Source organism: Branchiostoma lanceolatum, chromosome 10 (assembly GCF_035083965.1).
Source record: "Branchiostoma lanceolatum isolate klBraLanc5 chromosome 10, klBraLanc5.hap2, whole genome shotgun sequence".
Lineage (NCBI taxonomy): Eukaryota > Metazoa > Chordata > Leptocardii > Amphioxiformes > Branchiostomatidae > Branchiostoma > Branchiostoma lanceolatum.
This window is the reverse complement of record NC_089731.1, coordinates 878,013-904,981: the sequence shown is the minus strand read 5'-3', so window position 1 is coordinate 904,981 and position 26,969 is coordinate 878,013. Positions and strand designations below refer to the sequence as shown.

Here is a 26,969-nt window from a genome sequence, read left to right as displayed (position 1 = left end):
GGCCAGGCACACAGTTTATCAGGACTATGCTGACATGTATCCACAGGTCAAAAAGAGTTCAGAGCCTCTTGGCTGCCATGGACAATCGCTACGCTACGCGGTGCCAACATATGTGTAGAACATTTGCTTTCATTCATTTATAACACTACTGATTAATATTACTTTGTTACGTTTATCATTCTGAATATAATAGCTCTTTTAAATGGTCAAATCCTTTTTACGTAAAATACAATGCATTACACCAAACGAACTCGGTCCCTAGCCATGAACTTGGCTCCTAGCCATGAACTTGGACCCTCGCCATGTGTTAGTGCCAAATCCAACAGACACGCTCGTGCGTGACTTACTTCTGCCCTGGGCTGGCAATCATTTAGTCAGGAAACGCCCGGGCCGGGAGCGCATTGCCACAGTTTGTTAACTCGACTTCCACCAAGATGGCGAAGGTCTTACTGCTCGCTGTCTTCCTCCTGTCCGGCAGTTTCCCTGCCCGAGCCCAGGACAGCAGTACCGTCAGCTCAACCACCAGCACTGCGGCTCTCGAGCGGCAGGTCGCCGAGAACAAGGAGGAAACGGGCCGCTTGAAGAATCAAGTGGATCGCCCGTCGTCGATGATGGAAACTCTGCTGTCTAGGGTGGACATTTTGTCTGCTGAACTGTCGGAGGAGAAAGTCAGGAGTGCCCAGCTGGAACAGAACCTGACACAGGAGCTACAAGAACTAGAAAGTCGTCTCCAAACCCAGGTAAAGCACGGTATATTTATCTTAGACTAGAAAACGCCTTCTATTTCTGGACACTGAACAGAGAAACAACAACAAAAACTTGTTAATGGTACAATCCTTATTCCAACGTTCTTATTTAGCTATCATGTACATATCTTTAACGTGACTCAATACTGAGCAGACCTTCATTACAAGGTTTTGTATTTGATGCCGTTTATTTGACAATCTGTGGGTGAATGGGTGTTATTGTGTACAGCATAACTGTGGTGTTTTCTGTCCGCTTTTCATATCTACTGTTCTGGTCATGCTATGGTCAATATTTTGATGGCGTTTATGTAATTTTGGTTTGTAAAAAGTGTTTTAAGTTTGAGCCCCTTGCAAGGATGTTTTGCCCTGCGCCACAGCCAGGAGAGCCCCACGGACGCCAGGCCCTCTGACACTGTTTAGGCCGCCTTCTAAATGGAGTAAGATATGCGTGACATCAGATGAACTTGACTCCTAGCCAAGCATACTGCTCGGATTGGATTCTGATGACTGTACAGTCACACCGTCAGGGTAAAGTGTGAACTGGAACACGAATAGATATTTGAAACACCCTCCGACAGATTATCTACAAATCACAACGATCTTTTCCAAGAGTGCAAGGGTCACCTGCAAATCAGAATCAATTGTTCATTTTCTATGAAGATTCTTTTTCCATGTCAATGAAGTTCTCATGCACCAGTATGTTGAAAAAAACACACCTTCTATGGCTGCACATAGATGTAACGTTGGGTAACATAAATTCGCGGGGTACTTAAATTCGCGATTTTTCGAAAACGGGGTATTTATGGATATGTGCTAGATGCAACATCAGTAATACCGCTAGAAATGCAAACCTGACAGACTTACGTATTCAGAACACTGTCTGAAAAGCTTCGATAAGCATGCATTATAAGGCGACGAGGTCAAAAACTCTTCGTCCCTTATTGGAACAGTCTGAGGGCTTTGTGGGAGAATTACACAACATGGTTGTCGGCTGGTTTATAAGAAAAATGTCACATCCGCTTCCTACTAAACACAATTATTTACAAAACAAATTATTACAATCTATTTTTGCTAACCTGCAACTGGATTCTAAATGTGATCAATCATCAAAACTCCTCTCTGTTGCTACAACCTACGGCACGTGTATTTTCCCGCCGCCATATTGTTAACCACAATCCTGTTGTCAAGCAGACGACAAAGGTTTGTGAGGAACACTTTTTTGTCTAAAAGCTGCGTGTGTGGTGGACTGAGGAAAATATTTTCCTCAAAGTTTGCTCCTAACACAACAAGGAACACATGGACATAGTAGTATTACCAATGCTACGGCATCCAGCTGACTTGCCATGAATAATGTAACGTTACACGTTGCCCGATGATGACGATGGGCCGACTTTGAGTTCTACCGACTCAACACACGGGTTGTTCCCGAAGTGGCCTGATGTGTGCGGTACGGCCGTTTTTTCGTGTATTTTTTTTTACTTGGACACGTCTATATCCATAGCACTCTCCTCAAGCCAAGGATGGAACGAATAGCTGCTGTATAAAATGTGATTAGCGGTAAGATATTCAAGACGAATCTTCTCTCCCGAATTAATGTGCCCCCCTGTCCGACAGCTCCGTCATTGTGTGTGCGGCGGACGGTAGTTTCAAGTTGAAATATTATGGTGTCAGCACGACTAGAGACAAAATCTACCATATATATGATTAGTGCAAAGATAGTACATGATACTGACAGAATTATAGAAAAAAAGGATGGTTTATTGTTCTGCTAGATTGATTTCAGTCAACCATTATCGGAAAAATCCCGAATTTATGTTACCCAACGTTAATAAACGATTTTGTCTGGAAAGGCTTAGCTAAATGTATATATATATATAAATATATATATATATATATATATAAATATATATATATATATATATATATATATATATATATATATATATATATATATATATATATATATATATACATGTATAAGGTTTTTTTTCTGTACACTAACATCTCTCTCTCTCTCTCTCTCTGTATATATATATATAGAGAGAGAGAGAGAGGGAGAGATGTTAGTGTACAGAAAAAAAACCTTTTACATTCGAACTTTAAACCCATGTAGGGTGAGGAGATGCTATTACGTCACAGATTAGATGTTAAGTTGATAGTAGAGGTTTTAACACTAATGTTTGACCTCTTTTCAATACGTGTCTCCTTTGTTACAGATTTCCCGTACAGAGTCGACCATTGAAACTCCAGCTGCCACGACTGCTCCTCCTGCAGGTGAGTTGGAGGGTCCGAGTATCTCACGGTTCTGATGCTGCACGTGTTGTGTCTTACAGCGTCTTAGTGATAACGTTTGCAACATGGTACCTACAACTTATGTTACAACAACATATCATATACAGATGTGGTGTCTTTATATACTCATATACATTTACAAGCGTCCCTTACCGTTTCAGACTGCTCTGCATTTAAAGCCTCCGGACAGACGACCAGTGGAGTCTACACACTTGGCTCCGTTGTACAGGCCTACTGTGACATGGACACAGCAGGTAATGTAGTATAAAGTCACGGGGGTTGCTGTAATTCTATTTTGGTCCTTCGTGTTGATGTTGTTTAGTGAATTGCTATTTTCTAATCCAGGGTTACAATAGAATATAAATAAATGGTTCGAATCTATGACACGGCACCGATGTTGTGCCCTTGGGAAAGTCATTATACACGACTTTCCTCTCTCCATCCAGGTGGAAATGAGTACCTAGTTTCGGTTAGGGACGTCCCTCCATTTCATAATCCACAACGTGCTTCTTCCTTTTGACACCTTTAATGTTGGCGCCACACATATATGTACAGGGGGCGGCTGGACTGTGATCCAGCGGCGGCAGGACGGGTCGGTTCCCTTCAACCGGACCTGGGAGGAGTACAAACAGGGCTTTGGGAACAAGGACGGGGAGTACTGGCTAGGGAACGAGAACATCCACCTCCTGACCAACAAGAGAAACTATTGGCTTCGACTTGATATCCAGGACTGGGACGACAGGAAAGCTTTTGCCGAATACAGCACATTCCGGTTTGTAATATTCCTTCTAGTTCGAATTCTATGAAGATATCACACAGTCAGGAAGCCTCATGGCAATAAACAGGAAGACGGAAAAGTACTTTCCTCTTGTTCTTGGGCAAAGCCAGCAGAATCTAGCTAGCAGTTACACACAGAGCATAGTGGTGTAGTAAGTAATATATATACACATATACACAGACAGAAACTTGGTCTAGAATATAAAAATCTAAACGAAGGTAACTAACATTTGTCTGCTTCAATGATCTCTATCCAGGGTGTCCGGTGAATCGGACGGATACAGGCTGTACATTTCCGGATTTTCGGGCAACGCCGGGGACTCCTTGGACAACAACGGAGGTAGGTTCTCCACACTGGACCGTGACAATGATGTCAGCAGCGTCCATTGCTCTCAGCAGTACGGACAGGGCGGCTGGTGGTTTCGGAGCTGCGGCAACTCCTACCTCAACGGCCCCTACCTGGGCAACTGCGGGAACTCCTGTCCGTTGTCACGAGGTGTGATGTGGTACGGCTGGAGAGGCGCGAGTTACTCCCTGAAGTCCGTGTCCATGAAAATCAGGGAGGAAACGGACCGCATTAAAGTGGATCGTCTGTCGTCCATGGTGGGCACCTTGCAGAGTAAACAGTCCGATCTGACGTCCAGGGTCGACAGTTTAGCTGGTCGTCTCCAGTCTGTTCTTCCTGCAGGTGAGTTGGAAGGTCCGTTTGTCTCACGGTTCTGGTGCTGTAACAACGTGCACGTGTTGTGTCTTGCAGCAGTGATTAATATTAACATACATGTATCATGCACAGTTGTGGCGTTTTTAGATAGTCACACACAAACATTGCTCTTCGCAACTGCATGCAGACATTGCGATGCAATCAATTCAGGTCATCCTAGGCCGGTGACACTATCTACGACCTCCATATTTTCGTTTCAATTATTCTTTTTTTAATATCAGTCGGAAGTTCCCATTAGAAACATTTGTTTTTCTCTCGATGCCTACAGTTTTGTTATGCAACGTTTATGGACTAGTTTGGTCATAAATCGCCAGGGTTATGTTATGTTACCTATATTGCCGCCGATCAATTTGCTACTATTGTCTAACATCTGAAATTTTTTTAGAACAATTGATTGTAAATTAGATGTGTCCATCACAATCGTTACATGGAATCTGTCCACTGTTGCTTACTGTCGGCTCCCGTTTCAGACAACTCTGCATTTAAAGCCTTACAGAGTAAACAGTCCGATCTGACGTCCATGGTGGGCGCCTTACAGAGTGACCAGTCCGATCTGACGTCCAGGGTCGACAGTTTAGCTGATCGTCTCAAGTCTGCCTTTCGTGCAGGTGAGTTGGAGTCAGAGTATCTCACGGTTCTCATGCCATAAAGTACAAAAGTGCAAGTAAACGTTATGTTATGTTATGTTATGTTACCAACTTTACAGACGATCAATCTGCTACTCTTGACTAACATATCATTATAGTTTATTCTAAATCAGACACATCCATCACAATCGTTAATTGTCACTGTCCACTGGTGCTTACTGCCGGCTCCCGTTTCAGACTGCTCTGCGTTTAAAGCCTCCGGACAGACGACCAGTGGAGTCTACACACTTGGCTCCCCCTTGTTCGGTGTACAGGCCTACTGTCACATGGATACAGCAGGTACTGTACTAGTATAACCGATGGCCGGTGTTGCATGAAAACAAATAAAAATTACCTGAATGTACGCTCCTGATAAGATAAACAATAAATGGGAAAATGGTGGTGCTATGGCGCAGGTGTGAATCCGGGTTTGCCTTCAAAAGCCTTCATCAGCTTCTGCGCAATATATTTTTATAACATTATCACATAAGGCAAGCTGAAATGCAGAACATCACAATGAGTCCATCAGCTGCATTACTATAAATATTTTTAGTGACAAAACGAACACTTTCTGTGACGTTATCAAATAATAGTCCCCTTTACAGTCTACAAAGAAATTATGAGCGTTTTCCCACAGGAGGCGGCTGGACTGTGATCCAGCGGCGACAGGACGGGTCGGTTCCCTTCAACCGGACCTGGGAGGAGTACAAACATGGGTTTGGCGATATAAACGGGGAGTACTGGCTTGGGAACGAGAACATCCACCTCCTCACCAGTCAGAAGAACTTCACGCTGCGGATAGACTTTCAGGATTGGGAAGGAAAGCGGGCATTCGCTGAATACAGCACGTTTAGGTTGGTACTATATCTTCTGATGGAATTCTGTGCAGACCTCACAGGATAGGAAGTCTGTGATATCTAAACACAGGAAGAAGACCTTAAAAAAATAGATTTCGCAACTCCTGTTTTCGCGACAAGGCACGCAAACGGGTGTCATGATTTTCTAATTCTGCTCATTTTCTGGCCAGCTGGGACAAGACGTATACATAACCTCAAATGACCTCAAATGCTGGGATATCCATCCGCTCAGTGAAGCGTCGACCAAACAAATTTTTATCAACATCAAGTTAAGACCCTACGTACCCTTTCCTTCTCGTTCCAAAATGGGACCGCCCTTTACCCCGATATTCTTGTACATTTTAGATGAACATTTTGGTATTTTGTGTTGTTGGTTGTTTGTGGTCCAATATCTAATTTTGATTTTCAAAATTATGTACTTACCTTAGAACTTTAGTCTAGAAGAAAGTTCTGTGCACGAGAATCGAACCCTTAGTGACCAGCACTATACATAGATAATGTCGGTTTGGACGTCATCTGCGTAATTAAAGAGAAAAGATCAGTGGAAAATGACAAATTTACTAAAACTCTAAATATTTCACGGAAGTATGAGATATTCACTTTCATGCTTGTTTTTCCAGTAGCAGTTCAGTGTTCATAACTAGTATGTGTGTACTATGTGTGTACTTTGATGCCCCCCATACAGGGTGTCCGGTGAGTCGGACCAGTACCGGGTGCATGTTGCCGGGTACTCAGGCAATACGCGAGACTCCATGGCTAATAACAACGGGCAAAGGTTCTCCACTATGGACAGGGACAATGATGCCCACAGCGTCCATTGTTCTCAGCGGTACGGACAGGGCGGCTGGTGGTTTGAGTCCTGCAGCCACTCCAACCTTAACGGCCGCTACCTGGGTAACTGTGGGAGCTCCTGTCCATCCGCGCAAGGTGTGATGTGGTTCGACTGGGGAGGCTGGAGTTACTCCCTGAAGTCCGTGTCGATGAAAATCAGGCCATCATAGTTCAATTTTCTCTGCTAAATCTGATCACACCCAGTTATCAGCAAAATCGTTAACCCTAAGTGGTTTATAATGCTGACAAGTAACGTTCTATATTGTAGGACTTTGTTTCTTTCAAACTTGTGAATGTATCAGTGAGGTAGATATGTACATATAGTTGAGACCCACAGCTAACTGCAGAACACACAGTTGCTATTGTTCAATATAAGTGTTTATGCATCTGACAATACGTAACATAACTAGCGACTGGTTAGAAAAACGATTGGTGGCTTATTTTTCAAGGCGCTCCTGATTTAACATATCAATGCTAATGTTTCTTTTGTTGGAGAATCTTAGTAAGATGTATAGTAATAATGTATTTCTTATTATATCGAAGACTGTACAAGTATATACTTACGTCATTCCGTATACATATGTATATGCTAATTGTCATTTCTGGAATAGATTAGTCCTAGAGAACTATTCTTACGTAGTTACCCGGAAGTAGAAGCTACCGAATGTTGTTTCTTAGTACAAATGCTTAGGAATATAAAATCATTTCTTGTTCAATATATACGATGTTATTTAACGCTACACAACTAAAACGCCGGTTTTCTCGTCTTTCCGAACGGAAATATTTTCCTCCAGAAAGAAAATAATGACTAAGAAAAGTCTAAAAAGGAATATTCTATGTAAGGTACTTACGCAACTCACTTTTCTCACAGTAATCTTTAGCATTTTTTGTAGCATTTTTTTTAGTTTTATTAATTTTGGTTAGCAGTGTTTTGCTGTTTTGTTCAATAAAAGTTCAATAGACATAATGTGATGAACATCCATTGTGTTTATTCATCATTAAGCCACCAACACGCCAGAAATGAAATAAGGGAAATCCTATCTTTCTTGTCTTTTAACGATTTTTGAACCAAAACGCCCGTTTTCAAGTATCAGTTCCAAAACAAGCTGCAAGGGGGCTCAAGCCTTTTCCACTTCTGGGCATCAGAAGCTATTTGTCACCTAAACATCAACGATTGAAGACCATAGCATGTCAAGTATAACAAAAATACAAAAACCGGCAATACTTTGCGCACGGTAATCTTATTTATGTCTTCGTCTTCCTGAAGATGTCGCAAAAATACATGAAATAATCTTCAACATCTGCCTGATACCTTCTTCAGAGGTTTGTGGTAAACACGTGGTTGAACGGAATTACTGAAGAATGAAATGAACAGACGTTTGGGAAAAGGTAATGATGTCTACAAAATTGTTTTATTCGTTTCAAATATCTGTGATCGTTACTTGATAAAAAGTAACAGTAAGCGTTGTTTCTGCAAGCTTTTATGAGAACGGTAATCTCCCAACAGATGTGGGAAGGCAAAATCACAACGTTTCTAGCTCCCAGTTCTGTATACAAGCGTCCTTCTTTATGGATTATGGAGTTAACTTGTTCTTTGGAAGGTCATTTGTAACGTTACGATTGTACTTGCGAAAATCTGCTTTTGAGATGATGAAAACTACATACGACAATCTTACTACTACATATATCATACAATCTGTACATACGTTTTGTACAAACAACAGGTAGTCTTTGAACACTTGTACTATACACAATATCACAACACAGCTCCATAGCAAGAAGTATAAATAAAACATGTGGAGAAAAACATTCATGATATAACACTATAATCACCACCATCAAGGTAGGCAGTCGACCCGACTCAGCGTGTCTGTATGTACAACATACTCTCCAAGCAGAGGAGTGGGTCCGGCTGTTTTTGATGTCGTTTAGGCGTTTTTGTCGGTCTTTCTATTTTGTCCCTTTTTTTGTCTCACCAATCCAGAACAAAACGGGACAAAATAGAAAACCCGACAGAAACGCCTAAACACGTCAAAAACCAGCCGGACCCACTCCTCTGCTTGGAGGGTATGTACAAAATCACAAACAAAAAACACAACAATCTATTCCCAACACATCTCAGTTCTCAAATCTATTCTCTCACCTCAAGCACTATTCTCTTTCTCTTCGACGCGTCGAAACGCTACGAACTTTACCCCACTCGCTTTAACAAACGGACTTCTACAGCTACTCCTACAATAGCCAGCTCCGTTAATGCCACCGACAAGGAATTCAGAATCAGCCTGATGTCTTGAAACTTTCGGGGCAATACAATCTCCCTGTCCGTTATATGTGTAGCCGCGGTCACACTCGTCTCACGCGTACGACGTCGCAGGATTCTGAGCGAGGCTTTGACATAATGTATACAGGTGTCATAATCTACGAAGATGTACGACAACCGTGTTCGTCGCAAGACAGTAGAAATTTGCAAGACACATCACGACTACATTCCAAGAATGTACTCAAGGTGCTGTCGTAACTTAATCCTGGTGCACGATGAATTGGATAAAGTACCGAAGTCTACAAACGTACTGTAGCCGTTTCCGTCACAAGGCCGATGACGCTTCTACGACAAACTCCCGACCGTCGCAACGATGTCTCCAATTTGACGTAATCTACGGCGAATGTGACCGGGGCTTGACTTCTCAAGTCTCCAGCTCGAGTCACTCGATCAAGTCCGGTTTGACGATTTTATAAGACACACTCACGACTGTAGTAAGACTGTCCCCGATTTGTTGCAAACCTGTCGTACGACAGATCAAGTCTTCAACTCTGGACTCGATAAAGTTGGGTTTCACGATGTTTTACGACACGCTCACGTCACAACTGTAGCAAGAATGTCCCCAAGTTGTCGCAAACCTATCGTACGACTAATGTGAACGGGGAAATATAAGAAATCAAGTCTCCAACTCGGGCCACTCGATCAAGTCCGTTTGGCGATTTTATACGACACGCTCAAGACTGTAGCAAGACTGTCCCCGATGTGTTGCAAACCTGTCGTGCGACAGATCAAGTTTCCAACTCTGGCCACGATAAAGTTGGGTTTCACGATTTTTTACGACGAGCGCACGTCACAACTGTAGCAAGAATGTCCCCAAGTTGTCGCAAACCTGTAGTACGACTAATATGAACGGGGAAATATAAGAAATCAAGTCTCCACCTCGGGCCACTCGATCAAGTTCGGTTTGACGATTTTATACACACGACTGTAGCAAGACTGTCTCTGATTTGTTGTAAAAAGACTGTCCCCGCTTTGTTGCAAACTTGTCGCACGACAGATCAGGTTTCCAACTCTGGCCACTCGATGAAGTTGGGTTTGACGATGGTGACGCAGCCGGAGTAGCACCTGAGCTGCGGCACGGTCCCGACGTTCGTCCACGTGTCGTTCTCCGGGTCGTAGCACTCCGTGATGTCCGTGAAGTAGCCGCCCGACACGTAGATCTTGCCGCTGACCGCCCCGATGGTGCCGTTGCCGTGCTCCTCGATCATGGAGGCGGCCGGGTTCCACTCGGAGCGCGTCGGGTCGAACACGTACATCTCCCGGGAGTCCGCGCCGATAAGGTAGATCAGTCCGTCCAGGCACACCGACTGCAGGCAGTACCTAAAACATCCGAAAATAATTTCATCGGGTTGGTAGAACATAAGAGTATTGGAGATTCTTTTTACACAACCGGTAATTCTCACCTGCTAATCTGACAGACATCGAAACGTTGGCAGGTGAGAATTACCGGTTGTGTAAAAAGAATCTCCAATACTCTAGTACCTAAAACAGATGACAACATCTTAAGATAAACTCGTAATCATTTCATTGGACGTATTGGCGAGACTGATTCACACTAACATATCAGGTAGATCAGTCTGTCTAGGCACACCGACTGCAGGCAGTACCTAAAACAGATGAAAACATCTTAAGATAAACTCGTAATCATTTCATTGGACGTATTGGCGAGACTGATTCACACTAACGTATCAGGTAGATCAGTCCGTCAATGCACACCGACTGCAGGCAGTACCTAAAACAAATACAACGGAGAGAAAACATTTTAAGATAAATTTTAACTCGTCATCATTTCATAGGACTCCTAGTTCAAGCACTTTTAGCTTTGCGAGACCGACTCACACTAATTACATGTAAGGTAGATCAGGCCGTCCAGGCACACCGACTGCAGGCAGTACCTAAAACAGATGATAACATCTTAAGATAAACTCGTAATCATTTCATAGGACTTATTGGCGAGACTGATTCACACTAACGTATCAGGTAGATCTGCCCGTCCAGGCACACCGACTGCAGGCAGTACCTAAAACAAATACAACGGAGAGAAAACATTTTAAGATAAATTTTAACTCGTCATCATTTCATAGGACTCCTTGTTCAAGCACTTTTAGTCTTGCGAGACTGATTGCGAGATCGGTCCGTCCGGCAGGCACACCGACTGGAGGCAGTACCTGAAACAGACGCCCTGAAGAAAACTTTTAGATATAGTGCAAGGAAAGATAAAGTTTAAGAACTCATAACACTGTGTCAGAGCTTGCACGAGCGCCGCCTATCGATATCAAGCGGTACTTCAGTAGGTAGGCAAGCCAGAACTCATAATTTTATGGGACTTCTGGAAGACTTCAGCAGACTGAACTAATACTAGCTGAAGGATATTTGTTGTTGTTGGTCTGTATTTATGTAAAACTGTTGCAATTGCTATATGTATTATATTGTTGTTGTTGGGAATCCATGAATCCAGGTTCAGGTTTGGTAAATATATCTAGGTAAAGTCAAAAGTATGGGGTACTTATGAGCGGGCATAGAGGGCCAGTTTCAGGTTCATTAAGGATATCTAAGTAAAGTCTGAAGTGTGACGTACTTGTGAGCCGGCATGGAGGGCGGCACAGCCAGGTTCCAGGACTGCGTCTTGTGGTTGAAGATCTGCATCTCCAGGTTCTCGCTCTCCGGCGCGCTGCCGATGACGTACATGTTACTGCCGTGCGCCGACAGGGTGAAGTCTTCCATGGCCTTGGGCATCGGGGGAGCCGCGTGCCACTCGTTAGAGAACGGGTCGTATCTGTGAAAACACGGAGAGTAGTGTTAGAGAACGGGTCATATACGTTGTAAAAACAAGGAGGGGGGTTAGAACGTTACAGACAGCAGAGAGGGTGAAGTCTTCCATGGCCTTGGGCATCGGGGGAGCCGCGTGCCACTCGTTAGAGAAAGGGTCGTACCTGTAAAAACAAGGAGAGTAGTGTTAGAGAACGGGTCATATCCGTTGTAAAAACATGGAGGGGGTTAGAGTGTAATGAACAGCAGAGAGGGTGAAGTCTTTCATGGCCTTGGGTATCGGGGGAGCCCCGTGCCACTCGTTAGAGAACGGGTCGTATCTGTAAAAACACGGAGGATAGAGATGTTTATCACTAAAACGAGATTCCAATCCTCATCAATAAACTTTGTTTTTAATCTACTTTCCTGTACTGTGTCCTACTTCATTTATCCATGGGTGGAAGACCTGAAAGTTTCACTCTTACAAATGTGAAGGTGTTTGTAATGAATGTTTGGACGAAGGGGAGAAGTTAAACCTTTTTATTACCTTTATTTCTATGGCTTTTACCGACTTCTTGTTATCTTATAGGAGGAGGTGTCATTATGCCCAACGACAGCGTAGATGAATGAATAGATAAAGCCACAAACAAACAAACAAATAAAGCAACAAACCTTTCGACATCTGAGAGCGCGGCGGCCTCGTCGTGCCCGCCTACAGCGTAGATGTGCCCGCCGAGCACCGCCGTGCCGTGCCGATGTCGCGCCGTCAGCATCGGCGCCACCTTTACCCACTCGTCAAACTGCGAGCTGTAGCGCCAGGTGTCGGGGAACACGTTCTTCCCGTCAGATCCGCCTGGGAACACAACAAAGCGATGGTTATATTCGTTTCTGAGCTCGATATAGTTTCTTTTGTACAGGTGCCAAGGTGGAGCAAAGTGTGACTGTAGCGCCAGGTGTCGGGGAACACGTTCTTGCCGTCAGATCCGCCTGGGAACACAACAAAGCGATGGTTATATTCGTTTCTGAGCTCAATATAGTTTCTTTGTACAGGTGACAAGGTGTAGCAAAGAGTGACTGTAGCGCCAGGTGTCGGGGAACACGTTCTTGCCGTCAGATTCGCATGGGAACACAACAAAGCGATGGTTATACTCGTTTCTGAACTCGATATAGTTTCTTTTGTATAGGTGCCAAGGTGGAGCAAAGTGTGACTGTAGCGCCAGGTGTCGGGAAACACGTTCTTGCCGTCAGATTCGCATGGGAACACAACAAAGCGATGGTTATATTCGTTTCTGAACTCGATATAGTTTCTTTGTACCAAGGTGGAGTAAAGTGTGACTGTAGCGCCAAGTGTATGGAAACATGTTCTTTTCGTCAGACCCACATGAAAACACAACAATGCTTGGCGTGGTTATTTTCATGACCTTTACTTTCATACTTTTCCTATAGTACTGAACACCAGTTTCTTTTTTACGAGTATTAAGCTGGAGTAAAGTGTGACTGTACCGCCAAGTGCAGGAAACACGTTCTTTCCGTCAGAACCTCCTGAGAACACATGCACAACAATGACACAGCACTGGCAAAACCGTCTTTAAGCTGGGAAAATAAACAGCGGCCTCGTCGCCCGAAAGCTCTTTCCTTTCATACGCCAAAAAAGATCATATCCAGTTGCTTTTTGGCGAATCCCTATTACCTGGACGCCTAACCTTCATCAATGTTTCCCTATGTCTTCGCCATAGTCTCTACGGGACATCTTGGGCTGCTGGAAAAGTAACAGAAATTGACCAAATAGGACGAATTATTGGACAGAAGAGGTAGCCTGGTAACGAATAAACCTTCAACCTCTGCTTGGAGAGGGTGTGAAGCGAACGTAGAGCTAAGCAGCTCTCTGTTTATAATCAAAGGCAGCTGACACAGTTCTCTTCTGGGCAAGATAAGAACGTCAAACTTTCCTGTCTATCTGGACGTCCCCATACAGAGATAACGCCCATTACATACATCAGATGTCAGATCCAGTCATCGGGCAGCTGAAGGGGTGCGGATGGGGGTTAACCGGGGCAGACCAACTGAGTGAGTGATGGTTGATGTTTGTTTCTTTCATCGCATGATGTTCGTCCATCGTTGTCGATGAGGACCTCGACTTCAGTCGCCCATATATATATAACCCTTGCATCGCATATATAACCACTAAACCACTTTTTAAAGCGTATCACACCAGTTTTATCACACCGGTACCCGGCAGCTCCGCCAGCGGCTTCCACATGTGGTTTTCCGGGTCGAACATGTCCACGCGTAATAAGAACCCCCCATTCACACACCATACCCTGAGTGACGTCCTTACCTGTGACGTAGACCTCCGTGCCCAGTGACACCACGGACAGGTCCCGTTTCTCGGCGTCCGGCGGCTCCGCCAGCGGGCTCCATATGTGGTTTTCCGGGTCGAACATGTCCACGCGTAATAAAAAACCCCACATACACCCCCCCCCATAACCTGAGTGACGTCCTTACCTGTGACGTAGACCTCCGTGCCCAGTGACACCACGGACAGGTCGCGTTTCTCGGCGTCAGGCAGCTCCGCCAAAGGGCTCCACATGTGGTTTTATATATGTTCAGACGGAATCACCCACTCCCCATACACCCCCCGTACACAGAGTGACGTCATTACCTGTGACGTAAACCTCCGTGCCCAGTGACACCACTGACAGGTCGCGTTTCTCGGCGTCAGGCAGCTCCGCCAGCGGGCTCCACATGTGGTTTTATATATGTTCAGACGGAATCACCCACTCCCCATACACCCCCCCGTACACAGAGTGACGTCATTACCTGTGACGTAAACCTCCGTGCCCAGTGACACCACTGACAGGTCGCGTTTCTCGGCGTCAGGCAGCTCCGCCAGCGGGCTCCACATGTGGTTTTATATATGTTCAGACGGAATCACCCACTCCCCATACACCCCCCCGTACACAGAGTGACGTCATTACCTGTGACGTAGACCTCCGTGCCCAGTGACACCACTGACAGGTCGCGTTTCTCGGCGTCAGGCAGCTCCGCCAGCGGGCTCCACATGTGGTTTTATATATGTTCAGACGGAATCACCCACTCCCCATACACGCCCCTGTAAACTGAGTGACGTCATTACCTGTGACGTAGACCTCCGTGCCCAGTGACACCACTGACAGGTCGCGTTTCTCGGCGTCAGGCAGCTCCGCCAGCGGGCTCCACATGTGGTTTTATATATGTTCAGACGGAATCACCCACTCCCCATACACCCCCCCGTACACAGAGTGACGTCATTACCTGTGACGTAAACCTCCGTGCCCAGTGACACCACTGACAGGTCGCGCTTCTCGGCGTCAGGCAGCTCCGCCAGAGGGCTCCACATGTGGTTTTATATATGTTCAGACGGAATCACCCACTCCCCATACACGCCCCTGTAAACTGAGTGACGTCATTACCTGTGACGTAGACCTCCGTGCCCAGAGACACCACGGACAGGTCCCGTTTCTCGGCGTCCGGCAGCTCCGCCAGAGGGCTCCACATGTGGTTTTCCGGGTCGAACATGTCCACGTTGGAGATGTAGTGGAAGAAGCCGTCACAGCCACCGACTACTAACATTACCTGGGGGAAACAAGGATAAGAACGGTGAATTTCTATATAGCCGCAGTGCTTAATTTGAACTTACTTAAGATTCTTAGCAATGCTAGGTTCCCAAACCAGCTTTCGCACTTTTTAACGCACCATTGCATTCAGATATTACGTTATACGAAGATAAATGATGAAGAGCTCGATCATTTCAAGTTTAATGCCTGTAGCCGACGTGAAAATCGTGGCTTAAGTACCCAACTATACAATACTGCACCATAACCAATGGCCAGTCATATGGCACATAATCTTCACAAACTTTCTACCAAAATGGCGTTGTTCAAATCCTATCCTGCGTTAAGAACACATCGAAACCATGCCATGATTTTCAGGTGAAATGAGTTAGATGGGGGTGTTACCGCTGATGAAAAAAAACCCAGTCTCACCTCCTGCACTTCCTGTTTGGTCCCTTCCCTCCCCCTCCCCGGCTTCATGAAGAACTTTGGTCGGCTGTTCGGGTCGTTGTTGAAGATGTGGTAGTTTCTGGTGTACTGAAGAACCTGCAAACGCGACGTAGAACCAGTCAGTATTGGCATGAGGAAGGTGACAGACATCCATCGAAACGGCGGCTAGGCATAAGCACTTTCGTTTTGTACTAAGAGTCTACTACGTTAATAAAGGTTAGACATCCAAGTATTACAATATATGAGTACAATTCAATCTCTACAACTGGATAACATACGGATCTTATTCATTGGTAGAGATTGAATTGCACTGACATAAAAACCGTATTATCCCTCTAGATGAGACTATTATATTTCTGGAGTGTCTTTTGAAAGAGCATTGTTATCCTATAAAAAGACAGCCAAGAAACATAGTCTAATCTAGTCGGTAAATCCATGGATACTATACTCCAGTCATAAATAAGGATAAGGGGGGGGGGGGTGCCGGCGCGTTAATTCACGCATGGGACCGCATTCTTCTCGCAACAGCGACACCTAGCGACGGGAAGTAGCTACTTGTTGGTTTATATCTATTATATTTATTCGTAACAAAATCGCAATTACTAATCTTTCTGGAACACTGAGGACAATCTTTGTGTGGTTGCCGAGATATACTTCTCCTCTCTGCTGACCGTTTGCAAGAAACTATGTTCTAGACATACCAAATATGTCACGACATCGATAGTTAACGATCACAGCTGGACTTATACCGAATATGAATGCTGCCATTGAGGTACAACCCCGATGCTATTTCTGTGAATCGATTGACCCATATAAGCAGCAGGCCAGTGCCCTTTCCCTGTATATCCCTGCCACTACGGTTCTAGGACTATCTGGTCATTTTGACTGCAGCCAATTGTGTAGAAACAACACAACAAGACGGCGATACAATTTTCCTTGTTCGAGAATCTGCTTGAAAGTTCTAGACATCTATCTTAATATACCCACTATAATTCTAGCACTATAGGTCGTCTCAACTGGAGGCAATTTTGAAGAAAAAATAACAAGAGGACGTGACAATTGTTTCCTCGTGAAATAATCCGCTTGAAAGTTTAAGACAACATCAGTCTTTTCGACTGCAATTGTGAATAAACAACATAAAACGAAGATGAAAAGTAGCTTCAAGACACCATCAATGGTTTCGACTGCAGACAATTGTCCAGAAACAACACAGCAAGAGGACGTGGCAGTTTTTGTCTTCTTAAACACAACAAAATAATGAAACTACGCAACACGAAGTAGAAACTCTACTTCTTAAAGAATCTACTTGAAAGTTTTAGTCACTCGAGGCCTACCCTACCCTAGACACCTACTCCGGACACCTACCTTGATGCACCTTGGTGAGTTAACAATGAGCGGTTCAGTCTCGATTTTGGTAACAAACTAGTGTTGCGCGATGAAGGGTCAAGACACATACACTTGTGGAGAAACAACATAACAAGAAGGCGTGGCAACCTTATTTCGCTTAAACAATGTTCCATGTACCCACCTTGATGCACCTTGGTGAGTTGACAATAAGCGGTTCAGTGTCGATATTTGTCACAAACTTTTGTTGCGCGATGAAGGTTCAAGACACATATTAATAATTGCGGAGAGACAACAGTACAGTGTCAAGCTTATTTCGTCATTAAGAATGTTCCATGTACCTACCTTGATGCACCTTGGTGAGTTGACAATGAGCGGTTCAGTCTCTATCTTGGTCACGAAGTAGTGTTGCGCGATGAAAGGTAGCTTGACGTGCCCCAGCAGTTCAGGCAGCGCCGGCGCCCGCCGCTGCACGCTGTGCTTCACCCACGACATCACCGCCTCGTACACGCGTTCCTTCATCACGCGCAGGTTCGCGCTAGAGATGTAGTCCACCACGAACTTCTTATCAAGCGCGAGGAACTCCCTACTCTGGCAGACGTCTAAGAAGTGATCCAAGACGAACGCCTTGGACGTCTCCGCCAGCTCCTTGCAGTGGTGCGTCTCGGCGAACTTGTGGATGCCGATGCAGTTGGTGGGGTCGAGCTGTCGCTCCAGGAACTGGCAGCAGGCGTCGCGCACCGCCGGGAACTGGAACAGGTTAGCCGCGGGGAGGAGAGCCTCCACGTTCTGCTCGGTGATGAGGACCCTCCCGGTGTAGGCGTAGTCGATCAGCAGCTGCATGATGTTCGGGGACACCTCTTTTAGGACGATCTGAAAGGTGGAAAGGTAGTTAGGGATTTAGAATATAAAAGTCTGGGTTCGAATCCCTTGCATGGACTGGACTCAAATGATGAGGACTCTCCCGGTGTAGGCGTAGTCGATTAGAAGCTGCATGATGTTCGGGGACACCTCTTTTAGGACGATCTGAAAGGTGGAAAGGTAGTAATTGTGGTTAACAATTAAGGACTTAAAATCTTCTGGGTTCGAATCCCTTGCATGGACTCGACTCAAATGATGAGGACTCTCCCGGTGTAGGCGTAGTCGATTAGAAGCTGCATGATGTTCGGGGACACCTCTTTTAGGACGATCTGAAAGGTGGAAAGGTAGTTAGGGATTTAGAATATAAAATCCCTTGCATGGACTGGACTCAAATGATGAGGACTGCTGATCTGAAAGGTAGAAAGGTAGTAATTGTGGTTAACTTAAGGTTCTGGGATGGAATCCCTTGCAGGGACTCGGCTGAAGTGATGAGGACCCTCCCCGTGTAGGCGTAGTCGATTAGAAGCTGCATGATGTTCGGGAACACCTCTTTTAGGATAACCTGAAAGGTGGTTAAGTGATCTTGTGGTTAGGGTTGTTGACTTAGAATCTTTAAGTTCTGAGTTAGAATCCCTAGCAGGGAATAATTAGCATTATTTTATGCAAATAGCATGAGTATGCAAAAATGGCTAATGCAATTATGCCATTTAATTTATAATGGCGTGAATGGAAAATGGTTTGGGTTTTCAGAATTTTATGCAAATCCCCGAAATATGCTATTAACAGCAATGCAAATAGCTGGATTTTACTGTAATAGTATTGATAACTTTACTGGTTTGTCATTTGTTATGATTTATTATTGTACTTGTATTTGTGTTTGTCAGTTTTAATTGTCAATTTCTAGAGATGATGCTAATGTTAGCTGTGTTTGCACATTTCCTTTGTTGGATAATAGTCATAAAAACAACATTAACAAACAAACAGACGCACCTTGTCCTGCTTGCTCTCCCGCAGGTCGGTGAGGAACATGGCGCGGAAGTAGCTGCTGGCGGCGGCCAGGACGTTCCGATGGCAGCAGAACTCCTTGGCGCCCACGGCCAGCGTCAGGTCGCAGAACTTGGCCTCGGAGCGGATCTCCCACAGGCCCCGCAGCACGTTACTGGCGTGGAACGAGTCACAGAACGGGAGCTCTACGGAGTCGGAGAGGATCCTGCGCCGCCGCCTTCCGGCAGAGAACAGCGGTGAACCCTGCGGGGGCTGCATCGGTCCCGAGTTCGAGTCCTGAGGGAGACAGACGGAGAGTTTGTAACCTGGCTCGATCCCTGAGGGAGGGAGGCGGCGATTTTGTAACCGGGTTCGACTCCCGAGGGAGAGAGACGGAGAGTTTGTAACCTGGTTCGACTCCTGAGGGAGAGAGACGGAGAGTTTGTAACCTGGTTCGACTCCTGAGGGAGGGATACGGAGAGTTTGTAACCTGGCTCGATCCCTGAGGGAGGGAGGCGGCGATTTTGTAACCGGGTTCGACTCCCGAGGGAGAGAGACGGAGAGTTTGTAACCTGGTTCGACTCCTGAGGAAGAGAGACGGAGAGTTTGTAACCTGGTTCGACTCCTGAGGGAGAGAGACGGAGAGTTTGTAACCTGGTTCGACTCCTGAGGGAGAGAGACGGAGAGTTTGTAACCTGGTTCGACTCCTGAGGAAGAGAGACGGAGAGTTTGTAACCTAGTTCGACTCCTGAGGGAGAGAGACGGAGAGTTTGTAACCTGGTTCGACTCCTGAGGGAGAGAGACGGAGAGTTTGTAACCTGGTTCGACTCCTGAGGAAGAGAGACGGAGAGTTTGTAACCTAGTTCGACTCCTGAGGGAGAGAGACGGAGGGTTTGTAACCTGGTTCGACTCCTGAGGGAGAGAGACGGAGAGTTTGTAACCTGGTTCGACTCCTGAGGAAGAGAGACGGAGAGTTTGTAACCTAGTTCGATCCCTGAGGGAGGGAGACGGTGATTTTGTAACCGGGTTCCATTCTTGAGGAACAGAGACGGAGATTTTCTTATCTCGAAGCGTAAATAGCCGCTTGGGAGTGCGTGTTGTACGGCTCTTTGCACAAGCAGCGCGCAGTACTGGGGTAATGTAGCCTTGGGGGATCTATATATAGCGAGTCATCTGGTGTTGGTGTGATGTAAGTTGGGGAAGGGTCACATATAGAGCGCGTCTGCTGCCAAATATAGCCACGCGTCACTGCGCACTGAGCACACACGAACCTGTTTGGGCTCATCTGGGTGTGACAAGTAAACACTTCCTCTTCATGTTTCTTAGAAGTGAACTCTTGGAAAGACGTAAAGGTTAGGAGTGCCGTCTGGTCATGAAAGTGATTACATGAACTCTCCCTTGGTGACTTTGGAAGAAAAAAATGTCACACGAACAGTCGGTTTATAGACCAAACAAGACTCGGCTTCGCAAGTCCACAGTGGCAACACTCTCTCGATGCTTGTGAACGACTGATTGAACTTACTACTACGCAATGCATGTGTTTGCCTATAAATGGCGCGCATTACGTCAGTGGGTTGCGAGGTTGGGTTCACGGGGAGGGGAGAAGAGGCGTTGCGTCTGTTTGAAGAGGGTCGCGCCCAACCTCTCTTCTCAGCAGAGGGCGAGAAATGTTTGTGAATGAGTCTGGTGAATGGAACGTTCCAGACTGTGTGTACGGGAGTGGTTGTGACTGCGACGAAGAACTAACAATCTACATGTATCATAGCCTCTACCAGGCCCCGTAGGATGGCTGGAAAATATAGTAGAAATTGGCCTAATAGAGTGAATAGTATGCCAAGGGAGTTGGCTGCGGAGAGAGGGTCCAATATGCCATCTACGGGCAAACCGTACCACTATAGCAGACTAACTCCTCTTGCATGTTTTTCTGTCTATTTGGCCATGCCAGTTTCTACTCTTTCCAGCCGCCTCTGGAGCCTGGTAGAGGCTACATGTAACAGTCTGTCCTTCCTTACCCAAGCAAGAGACCTAGAGGAGTTTTATTACACCTCCTACTGGCGGACCCTGTGCGAAGTACGTACGGGTGTGGGGAAGTGCATGCGTAGAAGATACGTTGATGAAGGTTAGACATCCAGGTAATAAGATACGCCAAAAATAATTACTCAAGCAACTGGATAAGATTTTGAAACAGTCAGACGTTTCAGATAGCATCCGCTATATTTCGTCAGTGACTAAAGAAGGATCTGGTAGAACTGGGTTTTATACCAAAACTCTGACATGCGTAGAAGAGGTGACTCAAGTAGAAGAAGACCAAAAGAACAGAATAAACGTTTTGTAAAATGTACTTTTATTTCATTGCCTACTTCATTACGAGTCGTGTTGTAAATGTGGATACTACAAAATATCCAATTATGTTACAGCATGTAGCAAGATTGCCATGTCATGTATCATTCAGTGTGGCGACATTTTGAGGTACCAAATGTATTTTGTTTGTCTGCTTCACATGGTGCGTAGCCACAAGGACACTGTACTGACTAGACTGTTCCAGAAATCAACAACTGCACATGGACCTGTCACTCAACTGTTGTTGCGCAATCTCCAAACAGATGAGCGGAAAGTTGATCACCCGATATACTGAAGCGTATATGGACATTGATTGATGACGCATTGATAATGACGTATTGACGATGACGTAACGGATTTAAAGTTAGTTTATAATCAATCGTAATTGTGCAAATTGCGTAATTTCGATGTATACATTTGTTCTGTATTTTTTCCTATCGACTTCCAGGGAAAGCAACCGTTTGGCCGAAGGCGACTTTTTTCAGGGTTGAATAAATATCTAAAAGACATAACAAAACGACAAGCCTAGTTTCACTACCTCCATGACCTTTGGCCCCCAAAGCATGTGTATACATACACGCCGTGGTGTTGTTTTATACACGTCACAGATTGTCAAATACCAAGTGAGGTCGTTTCAAACAAACGGGACGCCATAAACTCTAAACAACACACAGTCTGGATCATATCCACGAACTACTTGTGACACATAGTACAGTTCATGTACATATAAACATATATGTGACATACGTATTCGTCTGAACAAAGATGGGCGAAGGTATCTCACCTGCTACAACACTGCACCAGCAGTCGATATCAAGAAACAAAACTCGACGGACAGATAAACCAAGGACATTGTCCTTGGATAAACTAAGCATCAACCACACAAACAAGGACCTTACCATGGCATAATCTTGTAGTTGTAGTTGAGGGAGGGCGGGTAGCGCGTAGTAGTAGTTTGGTTGGCAACTGTGGCAAGCCTGGCCTGAAGCTGCCTGGCGATGTTTACGTGATGTGTATCACACGGCCTGCGCGGGGAGATTTCCTTTTAGGGCAGGAGAGAAGCCTTCCCTACAGGATCAGATTTCGCGTGGTTAAGTCGGCACTCGGCAGCAGTGCGGCTGGTGTGTCGTCTCTAATCATTGTACGATCTCAGAGGGTGCTAATGTTCGCAGGTCCATGAGCCCCGTTCAATGTTATGGGCGTACATTAACAAACGAAAACTGACACGATATAGCCTGGGTGCCGAACAACTTAGTCTCCAAGCAGACCTACGGGTTGCAAAGACCGTATCCAACTGCCAGAAGGAGTTTTTATAAAAAAACTCCCTCTGCCGGTTGAATCTGCCAGTTGAGTATGGTCTTTTCATAAAGACTCCTTCTGCCAGTTGGATACGGTCTTTGCAACCCGTAGGTCTGCTTGGAGACTAGAAACCATTACCACCGGGCCTTACACACTCGCTACCCTTCCTGTTACCTGTTACCGAGACTAGGCGACCTACTGATGATCTAGCCTCTACCAGGCTCCTTAGGTCACTGGACCTAGGTCGCATACTGTACTCAAGGGTCGGCTATTCTTCTCTGGCATGTTATCTGTCTATTGGGCCAATTTCTACTATTTTCCAGCGGCCTATGGAGCCTGGTAGAGGCTACTGGCGATCAAGAAGTTCAGTCGGAGGGCGTCGACTACTCTCCAAGCAGAGGTTCGGCTTCGCCTGTTTCAGGCTTGTTTTTAGGCGTTTTTTGTCGGGCTTTGACTTTGTATGCCATGGCTTGGAGACATAAAGAAAACGGGACAAAGTAGAAAGCCAGACAAAAACCGCCTAAAACACGTCAGAAAACCAGCCGAAGCCGAACCTCTGCTTGGAGAAGTAGTCGTCGACACTGTGACGCCGACGTTTGGACGTTTCTGTCCGCCGTTCTTTCGTCCATGCATATTATATACTCTCCAAACAGAGGATGGGTTTCGGCAGGTTTTTGACGTGTTTTTAGGCGTTTTTGTCGGCCTTTCTACTTTTTTTTGTCTCTGGACACAAAAAACGCCTAAAAACACGTCAAAAACCTGCCGGAACCCATCCTCTGCTTGGAGAGTACAACCATACGGCACAGGCTTGCGCCGGCGCTCCGAACTCTCTACAGGACGGAGCTGGCAAATAAACACTCGGACAGACAAACAGGGGAAACCGCTACATGAAAATATCTGGCGTGCCTCGGAGATCTGTGGGTGTAAACAGCATGTCCGGGCCGCGGGGAGAATACACGCATGGAATGGTAACTGGGTCGGATATTTAGTGGAAGGTCTACATGGGGGGATCCTGCAGCTGGTAACGGTAAATTCAGGAGGACTGGTGACGGTTAGTGGTAAATTAAGGAAGGCCTTCAATGGACGTGTTCTTCGAGAGGGGGGTTGGAACGAGTTCATTGGATTGTTCCATTGTATTCGTGGGGTGGCTGGAAAAAAACTATAGGCTGCGACCAACGACATCAATCTGGCATTCGATTTCGCATTTAAAATAATTTGTCAACCACGCATTCAAGACAATAAATAACTACGTGTGATTAAAAGGACCAATTCTGCTTCAAAACGAACTTGCCGACAACGCTTAGAGTTGTATTAGAGTGTGCCGAACACCGACTGTAACTAACGGTGCATTCAAGCTTCCTAAAGAGCGACTCCTGGCGGAATAGCTTGAAAACTCACCACATTTTTACGTTGCCGTTTTGTGGGCCAGCGTCGGCCGAAGATTTGTTTGCCTCAGATTCCGTACGAGATAGTCCTGTTGACTTTACTAGCGATAATGTGCTTGAAATGACACATGTACACCACGCGATACTCAAGTGGGGTTGATAAAGGTGTGATCAAATGCTTAGTCTGTGCAAAACAATTGCAAACACTGACCTGACCAGTTCTAGGTCCTGGGTACAAATGGGTACCTGACTTCGGTTGGGGAGGTAAAAGGCGGTGGGAGGAGAGGATTGGGCTCCGCCTTCCAATACTGCCCTAAACACAGTGGTTAACAACTAACTGCCCCTACGGCCCCAAAAGGCCATGGGACTAGCTACCTTAACTTTACCTGCCTTATTGTATATTAACTTGTATTTGGCTTGTACATGAATTGTACCATGCACAGTTAAGTCCTAGTCTTCTAGACTGACAACAGTACAATGTTTACGATAGTACCCTAGTCGGCATATAGCCTACAAAACGATCTAGGTGCACTTCTGCACCCACAGTTCAAAATTACGTACACAGTTCCAGTTTTGGGTGCACGGTGTACATGCCCCCAGTATTTCGAGACCTGGATAGCTTTCTCCGTCATAAGACAGCTGTCTCGTGTACTACGCACCCATGACTGCGACTAGCATGCCCTCTTGTTTCTGTCGTACACGTATCGTGCGGCTAATATTGCAGATTCCATACTGGCAACTGGCCAACCATAGCAAGACTCACAAAGACCGGCTGTCGTTGTTTATATAAATGGCTTTGCAACTTTCAAACTCGGCAAATGGGATCGTTTGCATGAACGTGAATCTCTGTTCAGGTTATTATTAGCATAAGTCGTTGAGGGACATTTTAAACTGTTGGTGAAACCCTTAAAAAACTTTATAAAATTTACAACTTTCTTAAACTGACCTCGAAGCCATAAACGTTAATGTTCTTCTAGCTAGATTCTTATCAGCACCCTTCTGAATAAGTGGTTTGCACACGTGGTGTAATTTATGGCTTTCTTGAGACAGTGAATTAGTAGCTTGCTATCGTGGGTGCCGATGAGCTGAGGGTTTCTTCAGGTGTTCTGTGGCAACTTTCTCTTTTTACTTTCCCTTCTTCTTTGTGCACTGCCGAACGTCGCAATGCTGCAGGTATGTTACATTCTGATGTAGGTTCATACTGATTTTCTATGAATACTAATGTGCATCGATGGAACAGCATTCCCTCTCGTGTAGTTTGTGAGTGTGCGTGGGGAGGGGGGCCTTAGGAAATGCTGTTACAATTGAGCAGTTTTGTACCTATGGTCTATTATTGCAAGAATGGAAACGACAGTATGACAGCAAGGTTTTTTCTTAGGGTGACTTGAATATAGCGTCCTCTGGTACCTCACTTGTGTTTGTAGTTACCTAGAATGATCACAACATTGTATTATTCTGTCCACTATGTGCACGTTTTGGCAACAGTATATAATATAGTCATTGTATGTTACGTCAGTTACGTGCACAAACAAGTAGCTACAAGTAAAACTTAGACATCGGTAGTTGGGAAATGTTAAGCAGCAAGGCATTTCAGGACAAGGACGTCAACAAAGAGTGATTTACATTGACTAGTATAAGAGTCTTATAAGCGCAGGTTGAAAGTATTTGCGATGAGTGCCTGTGTCTTTACCTTAGGCGTGCCTGGCTATGACGAACCTCTCATGGCATGTATGCTGAGCGACAAACGGTCCGCGTAGTAATGCTATACCATGTACCATAAATATCAAGCGTCACAACGCGCGCCCTTTCTGTCTGAGCTAACGTTAGCAGCCCATTCAGAGCAACAAGGTGACATGACGAAAACGGGACAAAATACTATCTACATTAATAGAAAGCACAACAAAAACGCCTACAAACACGTCAAAACCAGCCGGACCCATTCCTTTGCTTGGAGAGTACTACCCGCCAAAAATAAACGACGCACCTAGATGGCGAAGGAGGCTAGCGGTGCCCCGTGATTCACAGTCTCCAAGCAGATACTAGGAGGACAGATCGTGACAGTTTCTTGACCGCGGATGTATCTGTCAGACACTGCGGGTGTTGGGTGTGGCTGGCGACTGTCAGGAAGATGTCCAGATCGTGTTTTGAAGCTCACTTGGTTCACTTAAGCCCTGGAATTCCTCGAATGAAACACTCCCATAGCACAAACCCTCCCACCCAAAGACCACCGCGCGCCCTCTAGGCCTCCATTCTAGACAGTTTCTCCACTTTTCACCCCCTCTAGAGCTACAAGAACGTTAATTGAATCCTTACGTGCAAGGCTGGTAGGTTCAGTCTTCCTGCCATGGTGGTAGGAGCCCGAAATATCAAAACACAAACTGTCGTCTCTCGATCTCGTCAGGATCAAAATATTATGCCTAATGCCCAGACGCCACCACTATAATTTGCAGGACGGCGATTTTCCTTTATTTTACAATCAAAACCTTAATTACTTTATCTTTATTCTTTTCAAGTATACTTAATCATCTCTAAAAATATATATGAAGGCAGTTTTTAGGTCAGATAGAAGTTATATCGACGAAATGTGATGATTTTATAAGTTTGAACACCCCTGTTGATAGAGTGAGCACTTCTGCAGGTCATAGGTTAACTGACGGAAACTAGGTCGCGCTTCCGGGTTGTTGTCTTTGGGTGGGGGCGCAGTGAGCGAGCTGTATTGTTTACTTTCTTGCGGTGGCGGGACTTTCGCTTTCTATCTCCCACCCACGTCTTCAATCAAAGATACAGACGGAGAA

The 26,969-nt window shown here is 45.4% G+C and overlaps 3 protein-coding genes across 3 annotated transcripts; 1 reads left to right on the top strand and 2 right to left on the bottom strand.

Moving 5' to 3' along the window:
- The first annotated feature begins 335 nt into the window (after window positions 1-335).
- On the top strand, window positions 336-8,004 carry LOC136443421 (angiopoietin-related protein 7-like). Its single transcript, XM_066440647.1, has 9 exons — window positions 336-740; window positions 2,963-3,020; window positions 3,200-3,292; window positions 3,594-3,810; window positions 4,073-4,503; window positions 5,007-5,144; window positions 5,361-5,462; window positions 5,800-6,016; window positions 6,705-8,004. Exons 1-9 carry the CDS (start codon window positions 435-437, stop codon window positions 7,018-7,020), a joined length of 1,878 nt encoding a protein of 625 aa, XP_066296744.1. The 5' UTR covers window positions 336-434; the 3' UTR covers window positions 7,021-8,004.
- A 239-nt stretch (window positions 8,005-8,243) lies between these two features.
- On the bottom strand, window positions 8,244-11,970 carry LOC136443422 (kelch-like protein 21). Its single transcript, XM_066440648.1, has 2 exons — window positions 11,749-11,970; window positions 8,244-10,490 (listed from the first exon to the last, which is right to left on the bottom strand). Exons 1-2 carry the CDS (start codon window positions 11,904-11,906, stop codon window positions 10,169-10,171), a joined length of 480 nt encoding a protein of 159 aa, XP_066296745.1. The 5' UTR covers window positions 11,907-11,970; the 3' UTR covers window positions 8,244-10,168.
- Window positions 11,971-12,341: 371 nt separating this feature from the next.
- Window positions 12,342-26,603, bottom strand: LOC136443669 (kelch-like protein 21). Its single transcript, XM_066440990.1, has 6 exons — window positions 26,488-26,603; window positions 19,157-19,447; window positions 17,651-18,178; window positions 15,944-16,057; window positions 15,371-15,533; window positions 12,342-12,771 (listed from the first exon to the last, which is right to left on the bottom strand). Exons 1-6 carry the CDS (start codon window positions 26,518-26,520, stop codon window positions 12,497-12,499), a joined length of 1,404 nt encoding a protein of 467 aa, XP_066297087.1. The 5' UTR covers window positions 26,521-26,603; the 3' UTR covers window positions 12,342-12,496.
- Window positions 26,604-26,969: the final 366 nt, after the last annotated feature.